This window comes from Sus scrofa, unplaced genomic scaffold, assembly GCF_000003025.6.
Source record: "Sus scrofa isolate TJ Tabasco breed Duroc unplaced genomic scaffold, Sscrofa11.1 Contig559, whole genome shotgun sequence".
NCBI lineage: Eukaryota > Metazoa > Chordata > Mammalia > Artiodactyla > Suidae > Sus > Sus scrofa.
In genome coordinates this window covers 10364-27651 of record NW_018085247.1, presented here as the reverse complement: position 1 = coordinate 27651, position 17288 = coordinate 10364, and the positions used below count along the sequence as shown (strand labels likewise).

Sequence of the window (17288 nt, the reverse complement as noted above, 5' to 3'; positions counted from 1 at the left end):
GATAAATCTAATGAAGAAAAACAGGTAGGTGAGTAACAGCTAATAAACAAAAATACTATGATAAATCTAATGAAGAAAAACAGGTAGGTGAGTAACATAACCTTTGCATTTTATAAGCTAACACTCCAAATACTGTAAAACCTTTGTGCTGGGACTATTTACAACAACAATGCTCGCCCTCAAAATGTTGTCCAGGATGGAAAAATCCTCAGCTGGAGGATTCTAATTTCCAGCAGAGATGGTATTCCATATACTCTTCTGTCTTTGCTTTTAAGTGATGCCCAATCAAACATCGGTCACTGAATTTCTTCTCCTCGGAGTGACAGACATCCAAGAACTGCAGCCTTTGCTCTTCGTGCTTTTCCTCGCAGTTTGCCTGGTCATCGTGGCTGGGAATGGAGCCATCCTGATGGTTGTCATCTCTGAGCCAAGACTCCATTCTCCTATGTATTTCTTCCTGGGAAACCTGTCCTGTCTAGATATCTGCTACTCCACAGTGACGCTGCCAAAGATGCTGGGGAACTTCCTCTCCTCACACAAAGAAATTTCTTTCTGGGGATGCATAAGCCAGCTTCATTTCTTCCACTTCCTGGCAGCACAGAGGCCCTGTTGTTGGCCGTGATGGCTTTTGACCGCTTTGTGGCTATCTGCAAACCACTTCGTTACACTCTTATCATGAATCCTCGGGTCTGTACTCAAATGGCTGTCACTGTTTGGGTCATTGGTTTTTTCCATGCCCTGATGCACTCCATAATGACCTCTCGCTTACACTTCTGTGGTTCCAACCATATCCATCACTTCTTCTGTGATATTAAGCCTTTGCTCAAGCTGGCCTGTGGGAACATTGAGCTTAACCAGTGGCTGCTCAACACTGTTACAGGGACAATTGCCATGGGCCCATTCTTTCTAACACTTCTCTCCTATGGCTACATTATCACCCATCTTTCCTTCAAGACCCATTCTTGTAGCATGCTTCATAAAGCACTGTCCACTTGTGCCTCCCACTTCATGGTAGTTTTTCTTTTCTTTGCTCCTGTTGTTTTCACATATATCTGTACTACCTCAGGTGGCTCCATGGACCAGGACAGGATCATTGCCATTATGTACAGTGTGGTCACTCCTGTACTAAATCCACTCATCTATACTTTGAGGAACAAGGAAGTAAAGGAAGCCTTGAGTAAGCTGGTAAAAAGAAGATTCTGACTTGAACAAATCTAGAGAAGTCTTCTGAGGCACCAAAAAAACGGCATTAAGAAACTTTAGATGTTGGAGTTCCTGTCATGGCTCAGTGGTTAACCAACCTAAGATCCATGAGGATGCGGGTTCAATCTATGGCTTCACTCAGTGGGTTAAGGATCCAGCATTGCCATGACCTGTGGTGTTGGTCACAAGCACAGCTCGGATCTGGCATTGCTATGGCTGTGGCATAGGCTGGCAGGTACAGCTCCAATTAGACCCCTAGTCTGGGAACCGCCATATGCCATGGGTGTGGCCCTAAAAAGACAAAAGACAAAAAAAAAAAAGAAGGTTGAGATAGGAAATTATATTGGTTCTCAAATCATTTACCATATGTATAACAGAGGGAACTAGATAAAGAAAACATAAATGGGTCTTAGTCAAGTTGTATTGAACAATGCATTCTTATGTAATAGAAAACTGAACAAATGGAACACCAGCCATGGAACTCCACTGCTGAATTTGTTTTTGAGATATCAGGTTATAAAATTGATTTGTTACATATTCTAATGTGTTCATCTCTAAATTTACATATGGAAATATGCCTATAATCCCCATGAAGTGTATTATTTTTAAGTCTCTTTATATATATTATCCTTTCAAGTTACTAATTTTAATATATTTTTAAGGATTTTCACTTAGGACTATAATAACAATAAGAAAAATAAATGTTAACTTACATGCTTTAAGAGGAATTTTAAGATGTACTTCATGATTTCTTGTGGTCCAAGCATGGAGGTAAAAAAAGTAATTAAAGAAAATGACACTGTTACCATAACTTGACTGACATAAAATAACCAGTGGCTCATCTAAAGAGTTCAAGAACCATTATTTACAGATGTGTTTTAGAAGTCCATGTCTTGGCTATTGTGAATAGTGCTGCAATGAACATGTGGGTGCATGTGTTTTTTTAAGGAAAGTTTTGTCTGGATATACGCCCAAGAGTGGGATTGCTGGGTCATATGGTAGTTTTATGTAGAGTTTTCTAAGGTACCTCCATACTGTTCTCCCTAGTGGTTGTACCAGCTTACATTCCCACCAACAGTGCAGGAGGGTTCCCTTTTCTCCACACCCTCTCCAGCATTTGTTATTTGTGGACTTATTAATGATGGTCATTTCTGCCTGGTGTGAGGTGGTACCTCATAGTAATTTTTATTTGCATTTCTCTGTTAATTAGTGATGTTTAGCATTGTTTCATATTCTTATTGGCCATCTGTATATCTTCTTTGGACAAATGTCTATTCAGGTCTTTTGCCCATTTTTCTATTGGGTTGTTGGCTTTTTTGCTGTCGAGTTGTATAAGTTGTTTGTATATTTTAGAGATTAAGCCCTTGTCAGTTGCATCATTTGACACTATTTTCCCCCATTCTGTAAGTTGTCTTTTTGTTTTCTTTTTGGTTTCCTTTGCTGTGCTATAGCTTGTCAGTTTGATTAGGTCCCTTCGGTTTAATTTTTGTTTTATTTCTGTTTCCTTGGGGTAATGACCTAAGAAAACATTTTTACAGTTGATGTCAGGGAATGTTTTGCCTATGTTCTCTTCCAGGAGTTTGATGGTGTCTTGTCTTATATTTAAGTCTTCAAGCCATTTTGGGTTTATTTTCATGTGTGGTGGGAGGGTGTGTTCTAGTTTTATTGATTTGCATGTGGCTGTCCAGGTTTCCCAGCAATACTTGCTGAAAAGACTGTCTTTTCCCCATTTTATGTTCTTGCCTCCTTTGTCAAAGATTAATTGACCATAGGTGTCTGTGTTTATTTTTGGGTCCTCTATTCTGTTCCATTGGTCTGTATGTCTCTTTTGGTACCAGTACCCACACTGTCTTGATCACTGTGGCTCTGAAATATTGCCTGAAGTCTGGGAGAGAGATGCCTCCTGCTTGGATTTGTTCCTCAGGATTACTTTGGCAATTCTGGGTCTTTTGTGGTTCCATATAAATTTTTGGATTGTTTGTTCTAGTTCTGTGAAAAATGTCATGGATAATTTGACAGGGATTGCATTGCATCTGTAGATTGCTTTGGGTAGTATGGCCATTTTTACAACATTAATTTTTCCAACCCAGGAGCATGGAATAGCTTTCCATTTCTTTACATCTTCTTTAATTTCCTTGACTAATATTTTATAGTTCTCAGTATATAAGTATTTTACCTCCTTGGTCAGGTTTATTCCCAGGTATTTGATTTTTTGGGGTGCGATTTTAAAAGGTATTGTATTTTTGTATTCCTTTTCTAATATTTCATTGTAAGTATTGTATTCCATTGTATTCCTTTTCTAATATTTCAATGTGACTGATTTCTGAATGCTAATATTATAACCTACTGCTTTGCTGAATTTGCTGATCAGTTCAAATAGTTTTGGGGTTGAGTACTTAGGGTTTTCTACAGATAGCATTTGCAACAGCCAAGACATGGAAACAACTCAAAGGTCCATTGACAGATGATTGGATTAGGAAGATGTGGTATATATACTATTAAACCATGAAAAAGAACAAAATAATGCCACTTGCAGCAACATGGATGGAACTAGAGACTCTCATACTGAGTGAAGGAAGTCAGAAGGAGAAAGACAAATACCATATGCTATTACTTATATCTAAATCTAATATAGGGCACAAATGAAACTTTCCACAGAAAAGAAAATGATGGAATTGGAGAATAGACTTGTGGTTGCCAAGGGGGAGGGGGAGGGATGGATTGGGAGCCTAGGGTTAATAGATCCAAACTGTAGCTTTTGGAATGGATTAGCAATGAGATCCTGCTGTGTAGCACTGGGAACTATGTCTAGTTGCTTACAATGGAGCATTATAATGTGAGAAAAAAGAATGTATACATGTATGTTTAACTGGGTCACCATGCTGTATGGTAGGGAAAAAATGTATTGGGGAAATAAATTTTTTTTATTTTTTTTAAGAATTAAAAATTTAAAAAGAAGTCAAATGGTCCAACTGGCAAGGATTATTGTGAAATGTTATTAAAAGTGGAGGGAGATTTAAAAAAAATCTCAGGAATACCTTCTATCCTACTTGTGGTTTATTTTTATTTCTCAGCTAATAGTCATGGAAAGCTTCGACTTACAGAATTTCTTCTACTTTTCTGTTTGGTTTTCCTATTCTAAACTTATTTCACAAACTAAATTATTAGTTTTATTTTTCATTTCTGTAGGGGGAAAAAAACTAGGTAGGTGACTTGCTAAGGTTATTGTCATAGGGGAATAAAAAAGAACCAAGATGTTTGGACTCCTGCATCCTAACTTAGGTTTATTCCCATGTGATAGTAATTATATACAAAGAACCTTGTAAAGCAGTTAAGAAAAATGGAATGAGTCAAGAAAGCAAATAAAGAAAAATCATGCAAGTAATGTCAAATAATATATCTCTACTTCTCTAAATAAAAGAATACTTTTAAAACTTCAAGAAAAAAAGGTATTTGGGGTACAACAGATACACTTTCTGTCTTCCATATTATAGTAGACAATCATGGATGCTGTCCCTGGATTCCAGGCTAATTCCCAGAGTCAAATTTCTACAGAGACTAACTTGTGATGTCCAGAGGGAAGAAACAGAATAAATGTAAAATTAAATGTATCAGCTAGCACATACTAGCAGTAGTAACCGTGGAACTTGATTCTGAGAGTGCTTAGGAGACTGAAGCATAAAGTTGGATTTTATGTTAGAATCCCTTACCTCAGGGACATTGGATTCTTAGGCAAGGACCCAAGGGATGTGGATCTTAAAAGCTTAGATAAGGCAGTGGTCGAGATGATGAGTGTGGAAATGACTGAGTTGCCCTGGCAGCAGGCAGGAGAAGGATAAAGACATTCAGGAAAGTGGAGTGGACATGCCATGTGAGGTAAGAAAACACACCAGAATCTTACATTCCATGCGAGAGCGTAGAGGAGACATACCATTTCCCAAGATCATCAGGAATGTTCTGCTAGAGGAGTACCACAATCACCAAATCCAGTGGTGAGGCTCTCCTCTGTAGACTGGGGATGACTGAAGAGATAATTACAGAGCTGGATCATTAATAGTGCAGGGGAAAAGGAGTTCTTAAACAATAGAGGACAGATGATAGAAGTGAACCACCAGAATCGAGACAGTTAAAATTTCCATAACGAACAGTGAGGTCAGAGGGGCAGCCAAGAAGCCTTTACCCACAGAGAGTTCTGGAGATGGTTAATATACTATGGTGTGTCTAGGGGCAAAATCGGGGATCAGTCAACAAGGATACTGCTTAAATTCTACAGTTAAAAGGCAAGAGTGGGAAGCAAGAAACTGTGATCTTCCCCAGTAAAATGTCACAGTTACTGTCACTGTTTCTTGACCTCATTGCCTCATCATGACCCACATGACAGAGAGGGCATGGGGAGATCAGGTAATAAGCAGAGTCACATTAAATCCTGACTTACAGTGTATCATTTGGTACTGCAGACACATCCAATAGTCATTCAGCAGCAATTAGGTATAAAATTGGGAATGAACTACCTAGAAGCTCCTTCATCATGTCCTTGGTCAGTAAGAAATGAGCTATCATACTAGAGAAGGCCAAGTGAAATACTTTTAATGTGCCCATCTGGCTGGGATATTAAACCAAAAACAATGTCATATTTTGAGAGGGATAGCCAAGATGAATGTCCCCTTTAAATATCTAATGACAAGGATCATTTGAGGACATCAGATGGATCTTGGATAATGACAAATCTAACTTCTGATTTATCTCATAAGATTTATTCATTCTACATTTTTTTCTGATCTTTTCTAATATCTACTGTGCTTTCATCTTTCTGTGCAATTCTGTTGTAGCTTGAGTAATCAAAATATCCTATCAATGTTATTTATTTCTTGCTTGACTCTGCCACAGGTTTGTAGACAACAAAAATCTACATGAGTATAACAACAGATGCATGAAAAAGCTTGATAAATTTCAATTATTTCTATGATAAAAACACTCAGGACACTCGAAATGTAAGGAGCACAACTAAATTTAATAAATGATAGCTGCAAAACTTACTAAAATCCTGTCTATCAAAACTATAGCCAATGTCATGTGCTATGAAAAACTTTAGAAATACCCCTTCAAGATTTGAAAGAAAAATAAAGGTTTTCCACTATCACATCTCCGCTACCATAAGTGAAGGTCTCAACCAATGTAATTAAATAAGAAACTACATAGTAAATAAAAGAAGAGGAAAGGAAGAGGCAAAAAGACTATTCAAGGAAGAGTACATTATTATGGATATTTTTAAAATCCTGTAGATTTACCCAAATGAGTTGAAAACTTCTGTTTATACAAAAACCTGCACATGGATGTTTATATTAGGTTTATTTATAACTGCCAAAACTTGTAGCAAACAAGTTATTCTTCAACAAGTAAATGGGTAAACTGGTACATCCATACAATGGACAATTATTAAGCAGTTTCAAACAATATAGCTATCAAGCTACAAAAAAACCACAAAGCCATCTTAAAGGCATATTGTTAAGTGAAAGAAGCCCGTCTTGAAAAGGCTACATATTATATGACTCCAAGAATATGGCATTCTGGGAAAGGAAAAACTGAAGCCAGTAAAAAGATCAGCAGTTGCCAGACATTTGAGGAGAGAGAGAGATAAAGAGCTCATGCACAGGGAATGCTTAGGGCAGTAATTATATTCTGTATGATACAGTAATGGTGGATGCATGACATTATACATTTGTCAAAATGCATAAAATCCACAATACAAAGAATGAAACATAATTAGAATCTTAAGAAATGCTGCATGATACAAGATCAACATACACAAATTAAGATACAATGAAAATAGAAACAAATTCACTTTTAAAATGAATAAAATGTTCAAAGATTTTTATATGTTACCAAGGATTTAAATTAAAATTGAATAAAAATACCAATACATCCACATGTATAGATGAGATAATTAAACATTATAAACATGTAATCTGGGAGTTCCAGTCGTGGGACAGTAGAAACGAATCCAACTAGGATCCATGGACTTGTGGGTTCCATCCCTGGCCCTGCTCAAAGGGTTAAGGATCTGGCGTTGCTATGAGCTGTGGTGTAGGTGGCAGACACAGCTGGGATCTGGCATTGCTGTGGCTGTGGTGTAGGCTGGCAGCTGTAGCTCCGATTACACCCCTAGCCTTGGAACCTCCATATGCCACAGGAGTGACCCTAAATTAAAAAAAAAAAAAAAAAAAGACAAAAAAATAAACATGTATCTGCATACACACAAAAGTGAACTTAATATACTTTTAAGAAATTCCAGGGGAATTTTGTGAGGAATTCAACATACTGATTCTAAAATTTATTTATTTATTTATTTATTTATTTATTTTCCTCTTTTTTAGGTCTGTACCTGCTGCCTATGAAGTTCCCAGGCTAGGGGTCAAATCAGAGCTGTAGCCTCCAGCCTATACCACAGCCACAGCAACGTGCTATCCCTGACCCACTGAGTGAGGCCAGGATCTGAACTCACATCCTCATAGATACTAGTAGGGTTCCTACCACTGAGCCACAATGGGAACTGCTGATTCTAAAATTTATATTAAAGACTAACTGTTCATAAATAGATGATTTTACAAAAGAATTTTAACAATTGGACTTGATCTACAAAATAGTACAACTGGAAGTTCCCATATGCTGTAGCCGGTTAAGGATCTGGTATTGTTGCAGCAGTGGAGCAGGTCACAACTACGGTACGGTAACTTCTACATGCAAAAAGTGCAGCCAAAAAATAAGTAAAAAAATGAAAAGCAGTACAACTACATGAAGCTACATTAACTAAAAGGCTCTTGGTTACTAGCATAAGAAGAGACAAATAAATCATGGAACCTAACTCTTGTGCTGTTAGAAGCCAACAAAGAAGGAGAGATGACAAGCAGATGCTGCAGGTGCCCTGTTGACTTTTCAGCCAAGAGCCAACATCAGTTGCCCATCATGTGAGTGAATCATTTTGAACTTTTATCTGAATTGAGTTTTCAGGTGACTATAATCACAGCTGAAATCTGCCCGTAACTGAATGAGATTCCAAGCAAAAACTGCTTATCCATACATATTAGAGAGAAAATAATAAACTGCTGTTTAAAGTCACTTAGTTTGTTATGTAGTGACAGACAACCAGAAGATGCCTACTAAGTGTTCCATCCTGGACGTACTGTTTTAAGAGTTCAAAATACCTGCTTAGATTATTTGATCACTAAAGTTCTTATATTACTTAAATTCTTAGGAGAGAAAAAATTCCTGTATGTCTGTCAGAGCAAAAACATGTTAGAACTTAATTAAATTTGATTCCACAGATAATTAACAGGATCTGCTATGGATAAGGCACAGTGCCAGACAGCGTTTGTAACACAGAGATGAACTAGATTAAGACATTGTTTCCTGGAAATAATATTCTAATAAAAATTATTAAAACAGCTGAGAAAAGGATAAATATCAGTAGATTATTACCAATTACTTCAACTTTGCATTGATACACAAAGCAAACATGATTCCCCTGAATAGGCATTTACTTTGCAATGAACAAACTGAAAAATAGATTTAACCATTAACGTTGGGTTTTCCAGAATATAAGTCACAAATTACTAAGCGTTTCAACAATTTCATCCAGTGAATGCAAATAATCAGAATTTCCAGATAACTAGGTGTGATCATTAAATTAAATCAACAGAAAAATACTCCACGGGAAAGCTCTATATAATTGCATGTTTGAGTCCCAGGGTATTTTCAAGTAGCCCCAAATGACCAGAGCATTTGAGGATCTCTCCAGTCATGACACAGGAGCATAAACTCCAATTATGAGAATGGAAATCCTTATTTTCCTCTCCACAGAAAATTTTTACTGAAAATTATCTGAATTACCTTCTGCTAAGTAGTAACTGAGAAATTTTCCCCAAGTTTAGAAAGGAAGTTCCTGGATTTGCTCTGGTGAGTTTCCGTGGTGTCTAAAATGGATGATTATACTGAATAATAGAAAGTAAATGAATAACAGGATTTGAATGGTTGGGATATAACCAGTCATTGTCATTTATTTCTTTAAAGGTAAAATTAAAAATTTACCAACTATGCACTTTTTAATAAAAATTGGGAATCCAGGAGAGAGATTCAAATTCTTTGTTCCAGAAACATATTGCACTTTTCTCAGCAATTCCTTCCTTTTTGAAACCAGCAAATAAATTTGGGATAAATGAACCTCAGGATGACACCACTTGATATCTTTCTATTCTTGTTATTTACTGACCCCTACGGTGACTTAGAAGAAATGTGAGATCCCACCTATATCAGAGATTAAAACAGAGTGTTAAAACAGTAATGAAAAAAAAAAAAAAAACAAGAATATAACGAAGTATTGTAATGTGAGCAAAACAACCATATTTTCCATTTTCACAAAATAAAGACCAGTAAAGATCCCAGAAAGAAAAAATGTTAAGGACACAAAGATTGTGAGAAGCATGTGAAAAAATGCTTACTGTCACAACTAGTCATCCAGGTTTCAAGTCTCTTTCATTTCTTAGGGAGAAATTCTGATATCAATGAAATACTAGAAAATTCAGTAACAAGCCATGGTCCATATTTTGAAAGAAATACAGAAAATATTTCACAACCAGAAATAAATAATAATAAATTATTAAATTCTTCCTATAGACTTTTTGTTATGTTTTAAAAGCACTAATGTCCACCTAAAAACAAGACAGAAGCATAAGAATTCCAATGCCTCATTTGTTAAAAGACAGAAAGTAGGGTACAGAGAAAACATACTCAGTGAGATCAAAGAAGCAAAAGTAATTAAGACTCTGGATCAACATTGAAAGTAGAAAGCTACAAGAGCTTTGCAATTTCACTGAAGAAAAGTGACTCTTTTCTATCACTAATAATTTCTGAATTACTGATAATTATATCTCATTCTTGCTTTAATTTTTATGTAATTAAGAGCAAAGGATTAGGAGTTCCTGTCGTTGCTCAGTGGTTAGGGAATCCGACTAGGAACTATGAGGTTGCGGGTTTGGTCCCTGGTCTGGCTCAGTGGGTTGGGGATCCGGCATTGCCATAAGCTGTGGTGTAGATCGCAGACACGGCTCGGATCCCGTGTTGCTGTGGCTCTGGTGTAGGCCAGCGGCTACAGCTCTGATTAGACCCCTAGCCTGGGAACCTCCCTATGCCGCAGGAGCAGCTCAAGAGGTGGCAAAAGGACAAAAAAAAAAAAAAAGCAAAGGATTAAATAATTTTTAGATGTTTACCAATCTTTTATTTCCTTTTAAACATTGTACCAGAAAGACTCTGGCCTTTTGCCATTTCCTAATAGGAAGTTCAAATTTTTTGGATCAATTTATGTGGTATTTTATGTTGAAGGTAACGATCATTTGTATATCATAATGCAAATAAGAAAATGTCAATAAAAATGTGCTTTTCATTTTTAGTATTACTTATTTCTTCAAGGAATTCTTTGGGGTTTTTTTTTGTTTTTGTTTTTGTTTTTTGTCTTTTTGCCATTTCTTGGGCTGCTCCTGAGGCATATGGAGGTTCCCAGGCTAGGGGTCGAATCAGAGCTGTAGCCGCTGGCCTACGCCAGAGCCACAGCAACGTGGGATCCGAGCCACATCTGCAACCTACACCACAGCTCACCGCAACGCCAGATCATTAACCCACTGAGCAAAGGCAGGGACTGAACCCACAACTGCATGGTTCCTAGTCAGATTCGTTAACCACTGCAACACGATGGGAACTCCTCAAAGAATTCTTTAAAAAAGCATTGAGAATTTGTTCTCTCGTACATGAAATGAAACTAAAAAATTGCAATTTAATAATCAGTTGGTGGTACAAATAGATATAATAACTAATGAGAAAGAATAGTCACATCAAATACTTATTTATAAATATGAGTTTGTGTCTGAACTTGGTGAAAATTTTAGTGTACATAAAATTATGATGCACTATTATTTCCCAATAATAAAATATTTTCTTCCCTTTGCCTGAAATGGATGACATTAAAATTCATAATCTACTTCACTTAATTCTTATGCTTAAATCAGAGTACTTAAAATTGTTCAATATAATTATTAGTATACACAGCTACATAGCATTTACAGTGATGTACTAATGATCCTGCCTTCCTGCCTTAACATCCCTGAGTAAGTGGATTATATTGCTAAATAACAAAGCTTAATTTCTATAGGTTTCCACTTTCTCTTGCAGCCAGCAGCCTCCTTGGAAACTGAGAAGGAACATGGCCAATTTCACTACAGTGAGTGGGTTTCTCCTCATGGGATTTTCTGCCAAGCCTGAGCTAGAAGTCTTATGGGCCTCTCTGTTCTTAGTCTTATACTTAGTGGCTTTAACTGGCAACACACTCATTATCGCTGCAACTTCCATGGATGACAGTCTCTACTCCCCTATGTATTTCTTCCTCAAACATCTTTCCTTCTTAGATATATGCTATATCTCTGTGACGGTACCAAGGTCCATTTGTAACTCTTTCAGGCATACTAGCAGTATTTCCCTCTGGGAATGCATACTGCAATGTCTGGCTTTTGTTCTCTGTGCATCTGCTGAGCTGGCCATGCTCACAGTGATGTCCTATGATCGCTACGTGGCCATCTGCCTTCCCCTGCGCTATGAAATCATCATGAATGTCAACACCTGTATTCACGGAATCCTAGCCGTCTGGATCAGTGGAGTCGTCTCTGGAGTTATGCATACATCTGCTACTTTCTCCATCCACTTCTGTGGTGCCAACGTCATCCACCAGTTCTTCTGTGAGGTTCCCCAGCTCCTAAAACTCGCCTGTTCTGATGAATATGTCAGTGAGCTTGGGGTCACGGCCTTTCTGTCCTTGGTGGTACTTCTTTGCTTCCTCTCCATTGGATTCTCCTACACACGCATATTCTCTACTGTGCTGAGGATCCCATCTGCCGAGGGGAGAGCCAAGGCCTTTGCCACTTGCCTCCCCCATCTAGCTGTGGTCACACTGTTTCTCTCTACTGGTGCCTTTGAGTTTCTGAAGCCACATTCTGACTCTCCAACTGCATTAGACTTTTTGCTTACTCTTTTTTATACTGTTCTGCCTCCCACACTTAATCCGATGATCTATAGCCTGAGAAACAAAGCCATGAAGGCAGCTCTACAAAGGGTTGTTAAAAGAAGAAAAGCTACCTCTTTTGCTGAGTCACGTCTATCCCTTCCTCATTAAGAGACAAATCACAATCTACTGGAAAAACATAACAGAGTCAATCAAGAAATTAAAGCTCAAACAGAACTCGTTATGAGGAAAATCACACGAATAGACTGTCTTTTAGTTAAAGAAAACATTGACACAGAGTTATTACAAAAATTACTCTTTTAAAAGCAATAGATTTATATCTCACCCCACAACGCCATGTATGGTAAAATGGTGAATTACTTTAATTCCAAAGACCCCAAATTAATTTTCCTTCCTGGCTCATTTCCTTTTTTTTTTCTTTTCTTTTCTTTTTTTTTCTTTTTTTTTTTTTTTTTTGCCTTTTTGCCTTTTCTGAGGCCACTCCCACAGCATATGGCGGTTCCCAGGCTAGGGGTCAAAATGGAGCTGTAGCCGCCAGCCTACTCCACAGCCACAGCAACGCCAGATCCTTAACCCACTGAGCAAGGCCAGGGATCGGACCCTCAACCTCATGGCTCCTAGTCAGATTCGTTAACCACTGAACCACAATGGGAACCCCTTTCCTGGCTCATTTCTACCAAGGTATAGAAAATTCTTTTTTTTTTCCCTGAGTTACAATCAAGTTTGGAATATTACATAGCATTTAATCACACAGAAGAAGCACCTGGTTCAACAATCTCTGGCTGTTTAAGGATCCAGCTACTGTCCTATTCATCTGGCAGGGCTTTAACTAGTAATACACAATGGTCACCATGGGAAATCTCACTATGTCAATTGTATTATGTGAGTGAGAAGTTTACATAGTACAACAATCAGTGACTCACAGAATGTATATAAGAAGAAATAAAAACATAACTAAAATAATATGTTTTAAAAAGGCATATATGAGGAGTTCCAATCGTGGTGTAGTGGTTAATGAATCCAACTAGTAACCATAAGGTTGCGGGTTTGATCCCTGGCCTTGCTCAGTGCGTTAAGGATCCAGCATTGCGGTGAGCTGTGCTGTAGGTCGCAGACATGGCTCAGCAGCTACAGCTGGCAGCTACAGCTCCGATTAGACCCCTAGCCTGGAACCTCCACATGCCACAGGTGCGGCCCTAGAAAAGGCAAAAAGACAAAAAAAAAAAAAAAGCACATATGAAAAATAACAAAAATTTGATATAAATACAATATATAGTGACCCAAAATTAAAACTTAATGGATAGTATAAGCAGAAGATAAGGAGTTCCCATCGTGGCGCAGTGGTTAATGAATCCGACTAGGAACCATACAGTTGTGGGTTCAGTCCCTGCCCTTGCTCAGTGGGTTAATGATCCGGCATTGCCGTGAGCTGTAGTATAGGTTGCAGACGTGGCTCGGATCCCGCGTTACTGTGGCTCTGGTGTAGGCTGGTGGCTACGGCTCTGATTCGACCCCTAGCCTGGGAATCTCCATATGCCGTGGGAGCAGCCCAAGAAATAGCAAAAAAAACAAAATAAATAAATAAATAAATAAAATAAAAAGAAGATAAAATGCAGGAAAAGACAATTTGTTGACAGACTCAAGAACTTCCCAGAAAAATGGAGAAAAAAGGAAATATTTTTTTTTGTTAATGTAAAAGACTTAGGAGTCATGAAGATGGGGGGGCAGAGTTTAATATTTGTCTAACAATAGTTCGAGAAAGATCCAGTGTCCATGTATTGAGAGACTGTATGAGAATAAATATCCACAGAAATAACTTTTAAGACTTTTTCCCCAGAATTCTTAAAAACACAGATGTTCAGGTTTGGGGAGAACCACAAAAATTGGTCAGTATATGTAAAATGAACGCAACTTAGTTAAATCATCCTGAAACTAAAGAATAATAAAAATAGAAACTTTTAAACAGAAAAAGTGATTGTAAAATAATACCAATGCTACACCTCAGAAGCTTTATTGTTTTGCCTTTCATAGTTAGTTCTATAATCCATTGGAAAATAATCATTATGATGGAAATTAAAATTAGTGTCATTGGTCATTTCACTCATTGATATCCAATTAAATACCATAATTAATTGGAAACAAATTTCTACCCATAAAAAATTTCAGTTGGTGCCTTTGTAATAAACTAGGAATTGTATGTGTGTGAGGTTCTCTCAAGTGTTCAATTGATCTATGTTTTTATACTTATTCTATCAAGTTCTACTAATTACTGTAGCTACACAGTCATTTTTATATTGGATAGTGTGAGTTTTCTAATTCTATTCTTCAAGATTTTATCTACTCCAGATCTTTTGCTTATCCATATGTTTTAGAATCAGGTTTTTGATTTTTAAAATATACCTATGAAGATTTTTGACTGTAGTACATTGAATCCATAAATCAAACTGAACTGTCTTCTTATCCCCACTGAACTTACCAGAGGATTTCAAAACCTTTTCTTCTAAGTCTACTGGCTCAATGCTATTGCTCCTCTCAGTATGGTACACACATTCTTCTTTAATTACAAAATATACCATTAAAGCATAAGAAAAAAAACTAAACTGTTTTCTTAAAAGAATGTATCTTCTAATTTACGAATAGAAAATTTTTGCTTTTATATGGGATCTTAAAAATTCTATCAGAAATGATACATACTTTTGGATATAGAGGTTTACACAGCTTTGATTTGATTTATTTCTATGATTTTGATATTGTGTAAACAGTAATATTAAAATTTAATTGTCTAACTTTTGTGATCAGTATATAGAAATTCAATTTGGAGTTCCTTTCGTGGCTCAGTGGTTAACGAATCCGACTAGGAACCATGAGGTTGCGGGTTCGATCCCTGGCCTTGCTCAGTAGGTTAAGGATCCGGCATTGCCATGAGCTGTGGTGTAGGTTACAGACACGGTTCGGATCCTGTGTTGCTGTGGCTCTGGCGTAGGCCGGTGACTACAGCTCCGATTCAACCCCTAGCCTGGGAATCTTCATATGCTGCGGGAGCAGCCCAAGAAATGGCAAAAAGACAAAAAAAAAAAAAAAAAAAAGTTCAATTTATTTTTGTACATTAACTTTATATTCATTCATCTTCCATATTTACTTGTAACTTCTAAATGATCTTTACAGGGTCATTCAAATTTCTATTACACATTGTTCTCTGTAAATAAAGAGTTTTATCGCTTACTTTTTAAACTTAAAACTTTTATTTATTTTCCTTGCTTTTGAGCTGGTCAGGGACAGATTAGAATCAAATTATGGTTTACCTTCTCCCTATCAGTGTAATCAGGGGCAAGTGCTTATTTTTTCTGAAACTTGTATGTAAGACATGGATGCAACACTTACCTTGAAAAACAATTCAGATAATGTGTTTGATGTGTTGCACAGATCTTTGCAAGTTGTCCAATAAATAGTAGATAAATTTATAATAAAAAATAAAACCATCAAATTCAGGATAATACTATAATGGTGGTGATTAAATCACCTTAAATATAACATAAAAGCTAAAAGATAAAATATTCAAAATTATTCTAGAAGAGTGATATCACCAAGAAGAAAACATAGATAATTCCCAGCTTCTACCCCCTCACAAGGAGAACAACCAGCAACTATTCATAGATAAGGCATCACAGAAAAAAATGATAGAACACAGAGATGAGGCCAAAGCAGCCCCCTGCACCACAGAGACCAGGACAAATGGCATTAGAAGGGGAGGAGGAGGAGCTCCCTGCTGCCTGCACTGCCTTTCCTCCAGGTCAGTGCAGCACCACACTGAGAGGTCTCCCTCAAGCGCATGGTTTCTCCAGTGGGGAAAACAAAGATCAAGGTGGACATCCCACTCCCCCAGTATTGTGGATCACTGCATGGGACCCCCACTTCAGGCTTACCCCATAGGGACGCAAGAGGGCTCTACAGAGCTTGACTGCTGGGAATGGGAATGTGATGGAGCAGAGGAAGGGGCTTCCAACAACTAGCATGTGCATCTTGGAAGCAGAGTGCTGCCTGTACCACCCAAATCATAATCCCAGCTAGCAGTTTTGCTCATTTTCAGAGACAAAAAGGTGGCACAGTCTGTCCAAAAAAAGTGGTCAGGGCACAGGTCTGCCTATTTGGGATCTTCGAGTGAAGAGCCTTTCCAGTCATGCACCCCAGGATGCTTGCCTCTGCCACCTAAGCACTGAGCCAAGTCATAGCCCAGCGCACAGCTGAATGGAGCTGCCAGCACCCATGACTGAAAGCCTATCCAGAACACCAACACAGCTGCATATCTCACTGATGCTCAAGTGGAAAGCCTGGAAGGCAGAGCTGAGTGTTTACAGAGTAAATCCAGTGACTCTGAAATCAGTAAGGGAACCTGGGATATGGGTCAGCTTGAGTCATGTCCATGAAGAGCCTTGCTAGCCTTGGAGCTGGTTCTCCCCCTCCATGTAGGCAGGGAGACAGATTGGTAGCCACATCCATTATCTAATAGACCCTTCAGCTTCCCGAACTAGGGAACCTAGCTAGACTATGGGGAAGCTGCGCAGCCCATATAACAGCCCTGCTTAGAGTGGATTTGAACCAAGAATACAACCCATGGCATTCCCCATCTACAGAGCAAGCCAATGGCACCCTTTGGTCAGGGAATTCAGTGCAGAGTATTGCCTCATTCAGGACACAAACAACAAAATGTGCAGACCCTAGGGCCAATTTGGCTGAACTGCCAGGGCAGAGAAGCTAATTCATACCCTCGCCTATGGATCAGTATAATACCCAGTTCCAAAAGTCTAGGAAGCCTGATCAGAGAACCCAGGCAACAGTAGAGACCTGGGTCTTACAGCATCACATGGGAAGAGAACCAAGTCAGCAGTCCTATCCTACTATTTCTCACCCAGGGAAACACTCTCCCCACTCTGGTACCTCATAGCTCAGGAAGTGGCCTCTTGCAAAACTAGACCCTGACACCAAACCCAACTGCCCACGGAAATTACCAGCAATCTACAGATTC

At 38.1% G+C, this 17288-nt stretch overlaps 1 protein-coding gene and 1 pseudogene across 1 annotated transcript; both read left to right on the top strand.

Annotated features, from left to right (window-relative positions):
- Positions 1-277: 277 nt before the first annotated feature.
- LOC100152891 lies at positions 278-1203 on the top strand (annotated as a pseudogene).
- Positions 1204-11052: 9849 nt separating this feature from the next.
- Positions 11053-12415, top strand: LOC110258918 (olfactory receptor 14J1-like). The gene has a single exon (XM_021082197.1). It carries the CDS (start codon positions 11453-11455, stop codon positions 12413-12415), a length of 963 nt encoding a protein of 320 aa, XP_020937856.1. The 5' UTR covers positions 11053-11452.
- Positions 12416-17288: the final 4873 nt, after the last annotated feature.

What these genes read in the sequence shown, in the direction of transcription:
- LOC110258918 (XM_021082197.1), top strand. Translation starts at nt 11,453, where the DNA reads ATGGCCAATTTCACTACAGTGAGTGGGTTTCTCCTCATGGGATTTTCT.